Consider the following 12,113-nt stretch of genomic DNA (forward strand, 5'->3'; position numbering starts at 1 on the left):
TATATAAATAATTTATATAATTAAATATTTGTTAATAATTTATAAATAATTTTCTATACAAATTAATAATTAATATAGAAAATTATTTATATCTGTTAATTTATATAGAAAATTATTTATAAAATATATTTGTGTTAATAATTTTTGTTGAAAACTATTACGTTAATCATTTTTGTTAATAATTATTTGTTAATAATTTTTTTTAATTTGTGAAAACTATTATAATTTTTTTAATTTATTTATAATTATTTATAATGTATCTAGGAAAATTGTTTATATATATTATAGGAATATTTATAAAAAGTGTTTGAGTGAGTCAACTTTCTGAAAGTTAAAAAGCAGCGTAATAAGCAAATGTTTGTAATATATATTATAATAATTCACTGCATAACGCCATTTGCATTGGCGGCATTCTAGCATGGTGTATCTCGCTTGTGCCACTGGCGGCACCCTCCAGCTCAACATGCTTCTCGCCATCTGCAATGGCAGGACACCCATGTCGCCAGTTCCTCTGGCGGCATCCATGGAGGAACAAACTCACCTTGTAAAAAGTTTAAAAACAGACCCTCTTTCGTAATTAGTTTTTAAAAGTATTCCCCTACGGACCCTCTTTCGTAATTAGTTTTTAAAAGTATTCCCCCTACAGTAAATTTGCCACAAGAAATACACATTCAATTGATTTCGTTTCGTGACATCACATAGCATATCTCAGGTTTACGTCACTTGTGTTGACTTGCATCAGCAAAGTGAAAGTACTCATTAGATAAGGCAGAATCATTCATGAACATTGAGTTTAGATCTGCTTCTTATTAAAATCGAATCGATCGGCTGAATTAATCTAAACCGTCAGCCACATGAGAAACCTAAGGAATTTAATGTGAAAACTACCAATAATTGAAAATCTGGTTGTGTGTCTCAATCACACTATCTTTATACATGCAGTAGAATAGCTCATGCATATCAAACTAATCTTCACGGAAAATATCAGCACCCTCGTAAATAACAAGCAACAGATCAAACTGCCCCATATTCCACGCCCAAATCGTTTACATAAATTTTCTCCAAACACCATTCACATACACAACAACATCGAATTGTAACACCATAAGTTATTTTCAGCAAGAGAGTCTCTAAGTTCATTTCTTGTTCTTATATTTCTCTACCCTTTTTGCAACTCACTCGACAACACCATAACCATAAACCACCCCATTAGAGACGGCGACGTTTTGGTCTCTAACGGCTTAGGAAACTTCGCACTAGGTTTCTTCAGCCCGCGAAACTCCACAAACCGTTACGTTGGGATTTGGTACGACAAAATCTCGGAACAAACGTCGTGTGGGTTGCCAACAGAGACACTCCTCTAAACGACACTTCCGGTGTTCTCAAAATCATCAAAAACGGAAACCTCGTACTCCACGACAACAACACCCGAAACCTTAACCCCGTTTGCTCCTCCAACGTTTCTTTCCGTTGAATCCACAAATAACGTTTCAGCCAAGCTTCTGGACACAGGAAACCTAGTTTTGGTCCAAACCGAAGACAACAAGGTTTTGTGGCAGAGTTTTGATTATTATGCTTCCGTTAATGAAACCGGTTCCTAATATCTTGGAAATCTCCAAACAACCCGGGAACCGGGAACATGACTTATAAAATCGACCCAATCGGGTTTCTGCAATTGTTTCTTTACAAAGACAAAAAAACCGGTTTGGAGGGTCGGTCAGAGATGGAGTGGGGTGCCTGAGATGACACCAAATTTCATCTTCATTCTTCACCGTGAGATATGTCAACAATGAGTGCGAGGAATGGTTCCTTAGAGATGGGTCGGGCGGGTGCGTGAGAAAGAGTAATTGTCCACGTGTCGGAGCGGGGAGGGGTTTGTGGAGGTGGCGCGTGTGGTCCCAATTATTGGGATGAGAGTGTAGGGAGAGATGCTTGAGGGATTTGTTCGTATACCGCGTACACGAGCGCGAACGTGAGTTCTGGAAGTGGGTGTGTTACTTGGCATGGAGACATGGAGGACACAAGGACTTACACACAAGTGTGACAAAGTTTGTTCGTGCGAGTCCAGAAGCTTGAATTAGGTACTCTCCTTATTTCTTAGTATTTAATATGAAAATGATCTCATAAGTGGTCCATGATCATTATTAATTTTATTAGAAGTTAATAAAAATAACTCATTGTTTCTTTATAAATTGAATTAAACACGTCTTTTGTAGGTTTTCACTCACATGTTTACACACACATAATATTTAAAGAAAATTATTTTATTGATAATAACAAATATATATATATATATATATATATATATATATATGTAAATTAAAATATATTAATATTTCATTAAAAAATATATAATTGAAAATTAATTTAATTAACAAAATATTATATAGTAAAGAGTTATAAATATCTTATTATACTTAACATTAATGGAATAAATTTAGGCATAAGCTAAAATAATTTAAAAAATTAAAGGTATTATTTATTTATATATTAGAAAAAATAAATTGATTTAAGGTTTAAGTATGTTTTTAATTGTGTCCTTTTTATGAGTGAACATATATAAGAGATTTTTTTCGGTCTTTAACTTTTGGGAGGAATTCTGATGGATCCGGAGTTCGATTGAAAGATAAGTAAAATCTAACTAAGAAATGTTTCTGTCAAGAATCAAACTCGAATACTATCCGAACTATTTAACTTTAATTTCAATATCATTTTCCACTTTTTTAATGCCGAGTACCCATATTACCTCCAAAAGTTAGGAATATCTTTACACGTCACATAGAGTTGCATTAGTTACAGAATTTTTCAAGCAAGTAATGTGTATTGTAATAATGGCAAAGCATAAGTGTTAAGTTTACCTTGGATGATTACTTCAGGGTCTATTGAGTAATGGAATGGAAATAGCAGTGAAGAGACTGTCAAAGTACTCTGGACAAGGCATAGAAGAGTTTAAAAATGAGGTTCTTTTGATCTCAACGCTCCAACACAGAAATCTTGTGAGGATCTTAGGTTGCTGCATTCAAGGAGAGGAGAAGATGTTAATCTATGAGTATTTGCCTGACAAAAGTTTGGACTTGGTATGTCATGTTTTCAACTTTGCTGCTTAGTACTTTGAGCTCTCACTTTGGACGTAGCCATGCCAATACCTATCCATTTATAGTGACATCTTCATGCATCAAGTAACAACAATTCATCTAACATGCTTCACTCTTGGTACCTTGAAGTTTTGGTCCAGATGAATCGAAAAGGTCGCAATTAGACTGGAAAAAACGATTTGATATCATCTGTGGTGTTGCTAGAGGAATGTTATACCTTCATCAAGATTCACGATTGAGAATCATTCATAGAGACCTAAAAGCCAGGCATGCCTTGATGGACTCTGTATTGAACCCCAAAATTGCAGATTTTGGTATGGCTAGAGAGACCAAATTGCAGCAAACGCAAATCGTGTTGTTGGAACCTAGAAAGTATTCAACGACACACATGACATTAATTAGTTTCATTGCATTATATGTTACTTAAATTCCCACGTCAATTCAAAAGCTATTCAAACACTACATAAGTAAATAGTTCACTCCTAGAATCCATCTATCTCCTAATTTCACAGGATTACGAAAAATCAGATTTTGATGATATCATTTTTATTTTGCTTTTGTAGCGGCTGTCATCAGAATATGCCATGGAAGGACAATTTTCAATAAAGTCTGATGTATACAGCTTCGGAGTTTTACTTCTAGAGATGGTTACGGGCAGAAAGAATAGTGGTCTATATGAAGACATTACAGCCACAAATTTAGTTGGCCATGTTAGTATTTTTATGAGCACTATGATCCAATTTAAATATACCCTTGAATAGTCTAATTAACTTGGTAGCTTTCAATTAGTGTAGATATGGGATCTATGTAGAGAAGGCAAAACCATGGAGATTGTTGATCAATCATTAGGAGAGTCATGCTCTGATCAAGAAGTACAAAGATGCATCCAAATTGTTCCTTTGTGTGTGCAAGATTATGCTGCTGACAGAGCATCTATGTCAGCAGTTGTTTTCATGTTGGGTAATAACTCTTCCTGCTCCAAAACAACCAGCATTTGTTTTCAAGAAAACTAATTACGAGAGTTCAAATCCATCAACCAGTGAAGGAATTTATTCAGTAAATGATGCAAGTATAACTATAATTGAAGCTCGCTGAAGGCCAAGGCTTTTGGATAGAATATGTGGAAAACGGAAAACCTGTATGCTATTATATGATGCTGTAGTACCATGAATCCAACAATACTAAGGTTTGTCAAAATATTGTATATGATATTTCACATATTATCCAATTTAGAACGATGGTATAAAAATCAAGAGTAATAAGGGGTTGAGATTCCCCACATTTCACTTCTTGTTGTATAACTACACTGCTCTAAGTATATTTTTGTATAAGCAAAAACTGTAGATCTCGTTAATAAGAGTATGCATTACTGTTACTTCTTTCTTTTTCTTTCACTTTTGTTTCATTTTTCAAAATTTAGAAATTAATCTAAAGTTAAACTGTAGTTGTATTGTAGGCTGTCATAAAGCTACCACGCAATACCTTAAAAAAAGAAGAGGAAAATGAATGCTACTTGTATGTATGATAGTTAACATTATATCCTTTCAATGGAAGAGTGAAACCTGTCATATTATGGTTCACTTGGTATTACCTTGGAACTTCAAAGTTGGAAAATTGTTTCTCTTCAACAAATCCATGGTTTCTATGTCTATTACTCTTTCTAGAACCTCGCTCCATGCCACCACAATTTCAGTAGATATCAATGCCCAAAATTTCATTTATTTATTTTACATGACCATAAAGTTATTTTATGTACACTAGCTAAGCTAGAAGCTAGAAAGCACGGGTCAAAAGAAATTCTTAAAATGTTACACATGTACAGCATACACAGTAAAAAAATCTACTGCATCCTAAACAACTCTAAAACCTATAAGTGTCACTGTGCCACCAAAAACACATTTGATGGGAAGTGTGAAGTGTGAACCATGTATATATCTGAGGTAGCTTTTAGCGAGCACTGATGCTAGTAGCTGTTACTTCATTTATTGAAGATCCTCCTCCTGATGTTGATGACTCAGGCAAATCTTGGTTCTCATTGAATAAAAATGCTGGCTTTTTGGGTGGGGAAAGAGGTGTTTCATTGCCTAGCATGAAAACAACTTCTAGCATGGATGGTCTATTGATGGCATTTTCTTGCACACGCAATAGACCAATTTGAATGCACCTCAGAACAAGAGCAGGGGGATAAGACTGACACAGTGTTGAATCAACTATATCCAAGACCCTTCCTTCTGTCCAAAGTATCCACACCTACAATTGTATAACACAATCTTTAAATGAGTGATAACACATGAATAATTTGTTGGACAATTTTAAGGAAACCTCTTGATTTTCCTTTTTCAACTTACGTATCCAATCAAATTTGTGGAGGCTCTTTCTTTGCAATAATCTGTGTTCCTCTTGCCAGCAATAATCTCTAGCAGTAAGACTCCAAAGCTAAATACATCAGATTTTGTTGAATATCGTCCTTCCATCGCATATTCCGGTGACATATAACCAGTACGATATAGTTATACAAAACGGTTAGAACATTGTAAATAAGACAGATCAATCACGCCACTCTTGGTGTTCATATGAAAATTACACCTACTATGTTCCAACCACTCTTTTCGTTCTTGCCTGGATTTGATCTTCTCCAAATATTCTAGCCATACCAAAATCTGAGATTTTTGGATTCATTGCAGCATCAAGTAGTACATTGCTGGCTTTTAGATCTCTATGAATTATTTTCAGCCTTGAATCTTGATGAAAGATATAAAACACCTTGAGCAATCCCCAAAATGATTTCAAAGCGCTTATTCCAAGTCAGTGACGATCTTCGGTTTTTATCTGAATTGAACTGTTCAAGTTCTCAGATATTTATCAAAAAATACAATGGAAAAGGAACATTAAATTTTCTTTTATTTGTATTTTGTAGTTTTAGAAAGTTATTATTTCTACTTAACTATGAAAGTATACTATTTAGCATGGAAATTAATAATGGGATATTGTATTGGGTAAATCATATTATATGCGTGACAAAGGAGAAGGGGAAAATCTCACTAAAGATAGCTAGTCTACTGACATGATAAAAAAAAATGCTTGACAAGAAAGTGAATTGTCTATATTTTAAATCTTGTACATATTAATAAATGGGCTAATGGCATATTTAGTACCAGCAATCCAATTAGAGAATGGAAAATCTCAAGAAAATAGAAAAATATAGCTTGTACGGGTGCATAATGCATTTCTTACATGAAAGGATATAACGAGTGAGTACAAAAAGACGTACCGAAAATAAAGAAATCCAAGCTTTTATTTGGTAGGTATTCAGTATTCACAAACTAGCATCCTTTCTTCCTTTTCAAAGCAACAACCAAGCAACCTCACCAGATTTCTGTGTTGGAGTTTAACTAATAATGTAACTTCATTTTTAAACTCATTAGTCCCTTGTCCTGAATGTTCAGACAATCTTTTCACTGCTATCTCTTGTCCATTGGCTAGGCAGCCCTGAAATATTTGTAACTCTTAAACCCCATTTCACTACTCTTGCATCATCTTTCTACAATGCGATTGAAGGAAAAATACAGACATAACAAGTAGTTCTCACAACAGTTGCTCATGGTAGAGTTTGAGTTTTATGAGTTTTTGGTTTAAGTTTCTCTCCATATTTTTGTTTTTGTTTTAATCCTTTATTATTCTAGAGTCATCATTTTTAATCTTTGTCTTAAACTTGATACTGTTAACTGATGCTGATGTGGCTAAAGAGTGAGCCATATGAAACTACCACTCGGCCTTAAAACATCTTACATGAATAATATATGCGAAGGTTGATTTTACACCAATTTTTAAATTAAAATTTGTAACTTGAAATTAAAAAAATAAATTATAATCAATGAAATAGTGAATATAAAACCCCAATTAAAAACCCTAGTCAGAAACAAAATCAAAATGAACGCATACAGCCTAATACTAACGTGAAGAATCGCAACTTTATTCGCCCCTAAAACACAAACGTGAACAACAATAATTTTATCTGAATTATAATTAGCAAGACAGTTGACTGATAATGCTAATTTGGATAAAAAAGGCAACTTAGTTTAAGCATTTTCTCAAGGAAAACTAATGTACAAATTAGTATTGATTTGTATATCAAAAATCAAAATTAAGAAACTAGTCAGTGGAAATAAAGACTAAGGGCTCTTTATAATTGGAATTAGCAAGACTGCTCTAACTCCTCGTTCCTAACCATGCACCCCTTATGCAGTACTAGAACTATTTCACAGATTTGCTCTCACAGTATCCAGCAACTTCATACACTTACACAACAAAACAGACCATCTTATCGAACATCCACCCGGCCCGGAAATGGAACCCATCCCCCCCTTCTGATCCATTCATTTCTGCAAGCAGGGGGGATCCACAGCTAATCCTCCCGTCTATTGGATAACCTAAAAAAGCTATAAGCAAAGTACCAAAGGTGCACTCCGCCCGGTGACTAAGAAATTGGTTTGTGCTTTGAAGTGATGAGGTCGCAAAGAGGAAGTAGGGCTCTTATTGAAAGGCTTTCTCCCTCCCTCAAAAGGCCAGGGTACAAAATAAAAAACAGAACTTCCCGCAGTGTACAAAATAAACTTTGTAACTGAATACCCCACATAGATAAAAGTAGATAAACAGGAATTAATTCTAATTCCCACATGATGAAAAAAAGTAAAATGTCTAAAGAAGAAAATGTTCCTATTTGACCACTATACATTGCTAACATCATCACAGGAAATAGAATAATTTGGATTCTCGAGTAACTGGCTTACTTGATACTAGTTGTTTCTGTTCCAGAACTATCAGCTCTCAGCCTTCAGTGGAGTCATCCTCTTTCATGTACAACCACCTGACCCGTTCCCACTATTCAGCTGATATGCATACCTTGGGTCTAACCCTTTTATTACTTCTCGGTTGTCTATTCAATTGATAGAAGGATATTATTAGTTCAAAAATACTGAAAACCTAGAAATGCTGGCTCTGCTTTATACACATGGCTATAACATGCATGGTTTCCCTATAACTCTGTTGCATATATTTGATCCATCATAATTTAACCCTATAATAAATCTCCCACTTCCACATTAAGGAAAATAATTACTGATAGCCATTGTGGTGTTCATATACACAAGTTAAGGTACATACACAATCTGTTAGATGATAAAGACTTCAGAATATCATTAATTACAAGTTGAGGTACATACAAAATCTGTTAGATGATAAAGACTTCAGAATATCATTAATTACAAGTTGAGGTACATACAAAATCTGTTAGATGATAAAGAGACCATTCAGACCAACAATTATCAAACAACCTTTCTGTTCACTTGCCAGAGTTACTGTTCGACATATATTCAAAAGGGGGGGTATACATCAATGTTTACATAACTCAAACAGGGTTGTTGAATTAATTTTCGTGTTGCTTATCCTTGGGATTGAAAGGAGTGAAACCTGCAAAGAGGTCTTCAACGTCTCCAACCCCAAACCTTTACATTCTCTGATCTGTACTCCCTCCTCTCCCCACCTTTGAGGTTGAAACATAAGAAAAGGGTAAACATATCCAAAAAGAACAAAACAAACAATTAACCACTACCATCATTGTAATCAAGAAAATCATTCTGCTGAGGCTGCAAACTAGATATACTTCCTTGGGCCCAGCCTTTCAGTACACGCTTAAGAGTTTTCAGTGCAACTCCACTGCCAGCATCCCTGTAGTAGGTAACAGATCATTAGTGAAGATGGAAGAATATGCAGCATAAGTAAATTGTGGATACTCATTAAAGAACCATAGAAATTATAGAACTTGTGACAAAGTTTCAATGATAATGGTAGGATCCAAGTTTGCATTTAGTTTGACAGAACTAATAATAAGTGATTATTTAAAATGTCACTTGATAAAGCAGCTCTTCAAAGATGAACAAAATGCAAAAGTAAAATGTCTTTATGTCTGTTGTCAACCAGGTTGAGTTGGAAACTATAACTAATAAAAAACTTCGTACCCCATTGTCCAGAGGTGGAAACTATAACTAATAAGGTGTAGAAATAAGCCCGTAGAATATATCACATGGTGTTGTTCCATTCATCTAAAAAACGTTTTCACTCCTACAAAATTCAGTAATGAGTTCTCATTGTTCAAAAGTTTTTATAGAAAATACATAGATCATGTTTAACGAGACTAGTGGGCATGTTCAGAAATTCAGGATGCTAATTATGGAAAGACTGACAACATACAACAGAAAAAAATTGAATAAATAATTTGACCATGAAAAATCCAAACTACCAAATTAAAAACCTTGCTTTTACCACAGATGAAAAGAATCCAGAAAAGGAATAATTGATTATCTTCATCACCCATATGGCCATACTGGTTAATTATGTCCTGCCAGTCACTTCCACCATCTTTATGTAGTTTTCCTGGAATGACTCGCTTTCTGTTTGAATAAGTCCTATCAACAGGTCTATGTTCCAATTCCAATTCCATCATTCTCTTTGCTAGTTCATCCGCTTGTCACTTGTTTCCTCTTTTACTTAAGCCATCAATCACTGGCATGACTGATGCATGATTGAAGCCATATCCCTTATCAATCAATTTATGAAGAAGGCTATTAGCATCTGCCAACCTTTCATCCTGGCAAAGTATTTCAATCAAATCTTTATACATGAAATTCTTCAATGTAAGATATCTATCTAATGAAACTTCAAATAGCTCCTTTGCTTCAGAGTTGTCCCCCAGCAAGTAATTCATTGAACATCAAACTGTACAACGCTTCTTTGTAGCCACATATACTCAAAGCTATCTCAAATAGTTCACAAGCTACTCTAAAATCACTAGACTTGCAAAAAGCTTTAATCAATATTTTGAAGGAAGATACATTAGGAGATATACCCTTATCCAACATTTCATGTAAAAGAGAAATGGCATCCTTTGCGTTTCCTCCTTCACAGAGGCAAGTGATAATATTGTTATAAGTACAAATATCTGGACTTATCCCTTTTTCTTTCATCTCATCCTTCAATCCATACATTTCAAATATTTGCTTTTTACTTCCTAAACCCAGGATCAATGCATTATAAGTTTGAAGAGTCTTGCTGCAACCATTTCTCTCCATATCCTTCAAGACGCGGAAGGCCGATGATATCTTCCCGTGTTTACAGAAACTCCATATGAACGTATCATAGGTCACAGAATCAGGGCACAGGTTTTTTACCAACATCTCGATAAACTTTTTTTTGGCTTCCTCTAGCCTCCCAACTTTGCAAAGTCCATTAATTGAAGTTGTCTATGTGATTCCATCAGGCAAATTAAAAACCTTGCTTTGTTTAGTTCTCCATTTCTACAGAGACCATTGACTACAATATTGCAGATCACTGTATCCGGTTGATAGCATTTTTCATTCATCTTTTGCAGCATTTCCTCTGCCTCTAGGGTCCTCCCCTCTTTCCACAAGCTATCCAGCAATGTGTTGCAAGTGTAAGTATTAGGCTGACAATCATTCCTTATCATTTCACGAAGAACACTTTTAGCTTCAAAAACCTTCCCTCTGCTGCAGTATCCATGCAGGAGGGTACTATAAGTAACCGTATCAGGGTAAACCCCATTCTTCATCATCAGATCCATCAACCCTCATGCATCCGACAACATATGGTTCCTGCACAGCCCATCCACCATAATGTTATATGTGTAAGCATTCGGCTCAATGTCTTTAGCCGCCATTTCATCAAGAACCAATCGAGCCTCCAACAGCTCTCCATTCCCAAGCAAACCCAACAACCATAAGTTATAACTTTCCAAAGAGTCAAAATTCCCAACCTTTTTCATGGTCTCAACCAAACCCCTTGCATCCCCCATCCCATGCTTGCAGGACCCCTTAAGCATCAAATTGAAAGTTACAACATTGGGCCTAGGAAGCCGCAATTCCGCATCCATCTGCATATCTCTAAAAATCCTCGATGCCTCCATAACCTTCCCGGCTCTACACAGTGCCGAAATCCTTGAGTTAAAAGTAACATCATCAGGCAACACACCCTGCTCGCTCATCCTCTCAACAAGCTTCTCAGCCTCATCATTCATCTCCTCTCTACAAAACCTGGAAACAAGAGTATTGTACACAACCCTGTTAGCCACACCACTCGAATTGTCATTGCTATTGTCATTCTTATCGTTAACAAGCTATAAGGCTTGTTTAACGAGCCCAGCACGGCGCAACCCCTGAACGAGGATCCCGAGGGTGAACTCATTGGGGCGGCATCCTTTTTGGGGCATTTTGTCGAACAGTTGGAGGGCATGATCGAAGGCCTGCGACTCGCAGAGGGAGTGGATGAGGAGGTTGAAGGTGTAGGTCTGAGGGGCGACACGTGCGGCGAGCATGTCGGAGTACAGCCACGTGACGAAATCGGGGGGGGGGGGTGTCGGAGGGTGGAGCGGAGGAGGAGGTTTTAGAGGGGGGAAGAGAAGGAGGGGGCAATGGGAATTGGGCTCTGAGGGACTTCAAGTGTGTAATGGCCTCGTCGACGTGGCCCAACTGGGTGAGGACTCGGATCATGGAAGTGAGGGAAGGGTGTGGAATGTGGTGCATTTTGGCGGTGGCGAGGATGCGGGTTGTAACTTGTGATGGTGACTAGGTGTTGAGTGTGAGTGGTGGTGGTGGAAGAGGAAGATGGAGGGGAAGAGAGGACGTGTTTGACTAAATGCCATGCCAGTTTTGGGTTGTTGGTGTTCTTCAAAACGCCTTTTATCAGCTTCTTCGTCGTTTGATCCATGGGAGGTTCGGGTTGTGACTAGACTCGCAGTGCAAGAGGTAAAAACAGAGGTTCGTTGGTACTTGGAACTGCTTTTGGAGGTTTCTAATTTTGGTACAGTAACTGTTAACTAAATACTCATGTTCACATGGATAAATAAATACTCATTTTTGGTAAGTATTTACTACGACACAATATAAATTTAGAGTTTATTTTTAAATATAAATTTATATGTTTTATCTTCAACTTTGAGAACTCTAA

The 12,113-nt window shown here is 36.3% G+C and overlaps 3 protein-coding genes and 1 long non-coding RNA gene across 7 annotated transcripts; 1 reads left to right on the top strand and 3 right to left on the bottom strand.

Moving 5' to 3' along the window:
• The first annotated feature begins 976 nt into the window (after positions 1-976).
• Positions 977-4,464, top strand: LOC114419469 (G-type lectin S-receptor-like serine/threonine-protein kinase RKS1). 4 transcript variants are annotated; one of them, XR_003668260.1, is made up of 4 exons: positions 977-2,081; positions 2,877-3,562; positions 3,659-3,805; positions 3,885-4,464. XR_003668260.1 is itself a non-coding variant. In XM_028385144.1 (4 exons), the coding sequence occupies exons 2-4, from the start codon at positions 2,895-2,897 to the stop codon at positions 3,942-3,944; spliced, it is 390 nt and encodes a 129-aa protein (XP_028240945.1). In that variant the 5' UTR covers positions 977-2,081; positions 2,877-2,894; the 3' UTR covers positions 3,945-4,464. The 4 variants fall into 4 exon arrangements, 2 of the variants coding, with proteins under 2 accessions (XP_028240945.1, XP_028240944.1); XR_003668261.1 differs by having other exon boundaries at positions 2,877-3,077; positions 3,225-3,805; XM_028385144.1 differs by having other exon boundaries at positions 2,877-3,077.
• Positions 4,465-5,042: 578 nt separating this feature from the next.
• On the bottom strand, positions 5,043-5,569 carry LOC114420649 (receptor-like serine/threonine-protein kinase SD1-6). The gene is made up of 2 exons (XM_028386493.1): positions 5,444-5,569; positions 5,043-5,345 (listed from the first exon to the last, which is right to left on the bottom strand). The coding sequence occupies exons 1-2, from the start codon at positions 5,567-5,569 to the stop codon at positions 5,043-5,045; spliced, it is 429 nt and encodes a 142-aa protein (XP_028242294.1).
• Positions 5,570-5,592: 23 nt separating this feature from the next.
• On the bottom strand, positions 5,593-9,093 carry LOC114419472. The gene is made up of 3 exons (XR_003668262.1): positions 7,886-9,093; positions 6,367-6,584; positions 5,593-5,934 (listed from the first exon to the last, which is right to left on the bottom strand). It is a non-coding gene; the product is annotated as an uncharacterized LOC114419472 (long non-coding RNA).
• A 1,260-nt stretch (positions 9,094-10,353) lies between these two features.
• LOC114420650 (pentatricopeptide repeat-containing protein At2g17140-like) lies at positions 10,354-10,731 on the bottom strand. Its single transcript, XM_028386494.1, has one exon. It carries the CDS (start codon positions 10,729-10,731, stop codon positions 10,354-10,356), a length of 378 nt encoding a protein of 125 aa, XP_028242295.1.
• Between the last annotated feature and the right edge of the window lie 1,382 nt (positions 10,732-12,113).

Source organism: Glycine soja, chromosome 7 (genome assembly GCF_004193775.1).
Source record: "Glycine soja cultivar W05 chromosome 7, ASM419377v2, whole genome shotgun sequence".
Classification (NCBI taxonomy): Eukaryota; Viridiplantae; Streptophyta; class Magnoliopsida; order Fabales; family Fabaceae; genus Glycine; species Glycine soja.